The 4,634-nt window shown below is 37.7% G+C and overlaps 1 protein-coding gene across 1 annotated transcript; it reads right to left on the bottom strand.

Annotated features, from left to right (window-relative positions):
- LOC137064633 (carboxypeptidase A1-like) lies at positions 1–4,634 on the bottom strand. The gene is made up of 11 exons (XM_067436082.1): positions 4,475–4,634; positions 4,177–4,255; positions 3,385–3,519; positions 3,151–3,249; positions 2,369–2,470; positions 1,333–1,431; positions 1,129–1,239; positions 938–1,028; positions 648–847; positions 480–564; positions 1–389 (listed from the first exon to the last, which is right to left on the bottom strand). Exons 1-11 carry the CDS (start codon positions 4,564–4,566, stop codon positions 202–204), a joined length of 1,281 nt encoding a protein of 426 aa, XP_067292183.1. The 5' UTR covers positions 4,567–4,634; the 3' UTR covers positions 1–201.

The following is a 4,634-nucleotide window of genomic DNA, read 5'->3' as shown; positions in this document are numbered from 1 at the left end:
CATTTTCCCACAGCTTTATTTATTTGTCACAAATTAATGTAATCTGATGGATAACCTACAATCTGACGGTCTTTATCACAAAATAAACCCTTTTTTTTTTGCCATAATGACCAGCTTAACTGTACATTATCCCTTACTTCATACTTAACGCTTTCTCATATCCTTATGCACTTTGACTTTTTTCACAAAAATATTGGATGTTTAATAAGGGTTATTCTTGGTGTGCTCCATGATGGCCATCAGGGCCAGCCAGGTCTCCTCAGCAGTTGGGACGATCTGATTGGCTGGCAGGATGAAACCATAGCGGCCGGTGTCTCTCAGCTCAAAGGTGTAGGAGTACTTGATGCCCTGATCGTAAGTCCAGTCAGTAGTGACTCCATCGGCTTGATCTGAGAGCAAAGAGATTGTTAGCAGTGAGATTAATAATCATAATGATATTGAAAATATTAGAGCGTTAGGTTCACTGGAAATGTACTTACAGATGGTAGTAATCATGCTGCCAAATGTATATGCAGTATTATATAAAGACTTCAGTTCGGTGGTGGCCTTCCTTGCAAGTTCATGCTGTAGGGAAAATACAGAATTGATTTGGACATATTGAGTATGTTAAAAGCATCAAAATCTGCATGTTTCTGTGGCATACATACCAGTTCTGCCTGGTCATTGGCAGGAGTTGTTGTGTATCCATGTGGATACAGGAGCATCTGGGAATAGCTATGGATGGACAAAAAGGCCTTGAGGTTGCCGTGAGATTTCACAAAGTCCACAATGGCCTTGATCTCTGGCTCAGAATGAGCACTGGGTCCATGATAGGTCTGAGAGCATGGGTTATTGCTGGCACCAGGACCTATTGATGAAAAACAGTGCAAAGATTACATATTATTTGAGTATATAAATCATTCCGAACCACCATCCCAAATGTAATGCTACATCTCACCTCCAAAACCAGCATCCCAGTTTCTGTTGGGATCAACTCCAACACAGCTGGAGCCAGGGTTCGGCTTTCTGGTTTTACGCCACATGCGGTCCTTAAATAACCAACCAACCAATTGGTTTCCACAAATTGCATTAAAATATTGTTCTGTTTAACTGAATATGCATGTAACGTCTTCCAGGCATCAAACTCACACTGCTGTGGGTGTATGCGAAACCATCAGGGTTGGTGACGATCTCCAAGAAGATGTCATAGTTGTTAAGGATGTCGGTGAGGACGGGGTCACGACCGTAGTCGGTCACGATCTACTCAACAAAAAATGCATGGATATAAATCTTTGATTCAGTTATGTTGTAGTCAATTTGGCATTCATCTGGTATTTCAGAATTTCAGATGACCTTTTTGGCAAACCAGATTCCGCTGGCCTGAGTGACCCATTCTCTGGAGTGAATGCCAGTGTCGATCCAGATACCTGGACGGTTCGCTCCAGTGCTGAACTGAATGAACGGAAATTAGTCATAAAGAACAAATGGAATTATTCTATATTACTTAGGCTGCATGCATCCCAATTCTTTAATAAAAATATACATTATACACCACACTGGACATTGTAATATATGCATTTTTCTGAAAGTACTATGGGAGTGTAATTAAACTGCAACTTGATACCACCTTATTGGCGTCCATTGAAAATGATTAGTCTAAAAATACTGGAATCCTAGCATAATCCTTGCTTGTGTGCATATTCACTGATAAATGACTAATGATACACCCTTCATGGACTCGATGGAATTTAATCAATTATTTCCATTTTTATTAAATCCTGCCATATTTAACATTCAAGTTTCCTAATAGGTCTGTCACACTGTGCGATTTTTCAAAATCCTTTGCGAATGTCCCTTGTCAGACTGTACGAACATGATCCCCGATGTAAGCCATGTCACACTGTAAGATCTCAGTTGGCATTAATGTCAGACTGTACGATAGTGAAGGCGCGCTAAAAACGGACGTGCACAAGAAAACTCGTCCGGAGTTATATTATATATTATTATATCATCAATGAATGACGTGTTCGGTGACAGTGAGCTGCATTACATGGGGGACTGAAATGCTGGCTACAAAGAAATCTCCTGCACTCGTTTTGGTCATAGTTTGTCTTGAAAAACAGAGATATTTAACTGTCGTCGTAGGAGAAGTCACACTGCAGGATTGTCTGAGGTAAAATTTCGTCTGAGGTAAAATTGGATCGCAGCGCTCATTAATCGGCTGCCGGTGAACATGTCAAACTAACGACCAAAGACGTCAGATTTTTAGCCTAGGATCAGAGGAGTCTTTTAGGATTTGCTAAATTTGTCTCAGACGGCCAAATCGTGGCCAAAATCGCACAGTGTGCACCCGGCTTAAGACTGTTATTGATTGTGAGTCGGGACCTACCTTCAGGACGTTTAAGGGGCGGCTCTCATAGCTCTGACCAATCACAATTTTGCTGACCAAATCACTGTTTTCTTCCACAAGCATGTCCATGAAAGAGTAAATCTGCAAAAAGTATGGTTATATGTAAAATTAGGTTCTTAAAATGGCTTCTACTCAAAAAATTTAACTGAAATCATAAACATCTTTGATGCAATACATTTTAAAGTACAATAAAACATAGTTTCTTTGAAAATGTTGATGTTGAAAGTTCAGTGTTTTTTAATCAATGTTGGGAGTAACGCATTACAAGTAACTAGTTATGTAATCAGATTACTTTTTCAAGTAACTAGTAAAGTAACGCATTACTTTGAAAAACAAAATACTTTTTTACTTTTTTAAAAAAAAGTAACGCAAGTTACTTTTCACATTTATTTGACTGGCAGCTCTCTTCGCCCCATGTTGAGAAAAATCGAGAGTAAGTGCAAAGATATTGTGTGTGAACAGGTTATTGTAGATCTAGACTATATGTGAGCATTTATTCATAGCTGAGCCCTCTACTGTAAATGCGAATTTGCATTTTTAGCTCGGCCTGAGGTTTATTTAAATTATCTTCTTTACATTTGAACAAAATTGAGAAAATGTAACACAAAAGTAATGTAACGCATTACTTTTCTTAAAAAGTAACTAAGTAACTTATTTTGTTACTTTTAAAGGGAGTGGCGCAATATTGTAATGCATTACTTTTTAAAGTAACTTTCCTAACACTGTTTGTAATGCTATTGAATGTAAGTTGTACCACTCACAGAGTTCAGGTCATGGTAGGTGGTATAGACAAAATCATCTGTACTTCTCGACAAGGAGCGATGTTTCACCATCTCACGTTCTTCATCATCCAGCAATTCCTTATGTTACAGAAAGCCATCAAACAAGTAAGGATTTTCAGCTCTGTAAATAATTATTCAGTATTATATGGAAGTATATGACCAGAAGTTTAATTTGTTTAGTTTTTTTCAACCCCAGCTTTAAAATAGTCCCACCTGAACATTCTCAATCATGACATTATACTGGATCTGATTGTACGCCAGGAACGCTCTGACAGCTTGGAGACTGTGAAAGGGGACACGGACATCCACAGGCAGGGACTCATGAACGGGCTCCATCCAGAAGTCCAGCTGAACACAGAGGAAAATGTAGAGTAATACTTTATATTACATTATAATATGAGTAGAATATAAACTGTATATACACTTGTAATAAATATAAATAAATTATATTTATTGAAAGCATATAATTTATTATGACAATGTTGGTAACCAGACAGTTGAGATTTCCTAGTGTGGAAATCAATGGCTACCGGATTGATTACAGCATCTTTAAAATATCTTCTTTTGTGTATGGAACAACATGAGGGTGAGTAAATGATGACATAATTTTACATTTTTGGGTGATCTGTCCCTTTAATTACTAACCCTTATGTTGTTCTAAACCCTTTATGTCATTTTCAAACCGTTCTTCGGAACACAAATAAAGATATTTTTGATGAAATCTGAGAGCTATCTGTCCCTCCATTGGCAGCTATGCAACTGACACTTTGACACTTCAAAAAGTTCATAAAGAACTCGTAAAACTATTCCAAATGAATTGAGCAGTTTAGTCCAAATTTTATGAAGAGACACAATCGTTTTATATGAACATTGAATTTAGGCTTTTATTCACATAAACATTGATTTATGAAACAGAAACTCAACGGAACCTGCTTGATGCATGAGAACAAATCTCTCGAGGAACAAATCTGAAACAGATAATCACTGGTCTTCACAAAAACTTACCCCAGCTGTCTGTTCAGGGAGTTCCTTCAGGAGAGAGATCTGCTCTGCATCTTTTGCAGTGATCCGGAGAACCTGGTCTCTGTACAAAAAGTAATACAATTTCTTTAGCTTCAATATTAAGGATAAAAGGTATAGTTATTAAATAAAACAAAAACTGTCACATAAAAGTCACATTTTTCTTTCTTCTCCATTTCAGTTGTTAGTATATGGACAATATGCTCGCATGTTTATTTATTAACTGGACATTTAAAATAAGTAAGGGATAGGCTACTTGGAGATACAAGATTTGTGAACTCACCCCTCAAAAGTCTCTTTTCCAAGCACGGCCACAAAAAGAGCAGTTAGAACCAGTAACCCCTTCATCTTGCTGCTTGAAGTAGAGTTTCTCATAGTAAGTGCCCCCTTTATATAGGCCTACCATGCAAAAGCTAGCATGGTCAGGGTTCAGACAAACCTGC

The sequence above is a fragment of the Pseudorasbora parva genome, chromosome 25 (assembly GCF_024679245.1).
Source record: "Pseudorasbora parva isolate DD20220531a chromosome 25, ASM2467924v1, whole genome shotgun sequence".
NCBI lineage: Eukaryota > Metazoa > Chordata > Actinopteri > Cypriniformes > Gobionidae > Pseudorasbora > Pseudorasbora parva.
The sequence above is the reverse complement of the archived record's forward strand: the minus strand, read 5'-3'. Positions and strand labels throughout refer to the sequence as shown.

Coding starts and splice junctions, on each gene's coding strand:
- LOC137064633 (XM_067436082.1), bottom strand. CDS start 4,566: ATGAGAAACTCTACTTCAAGCAGCAAGATGAAGGGGTTACTGGTTCTA. Junction 3,250..3,384: donor TCATGATTGAGAATGTTCAG/GTGGGACTATTT, acceptor CTGTAACATAAG/GAATTGCTGGATGATGAAGA. Junction 2,471..3,150: donor CCTACCATGACCTGAACTCT/GTGAGTGGTACA, acceptor TACTTTTTGCAG/ATTTACTCTTTCATGGACAT.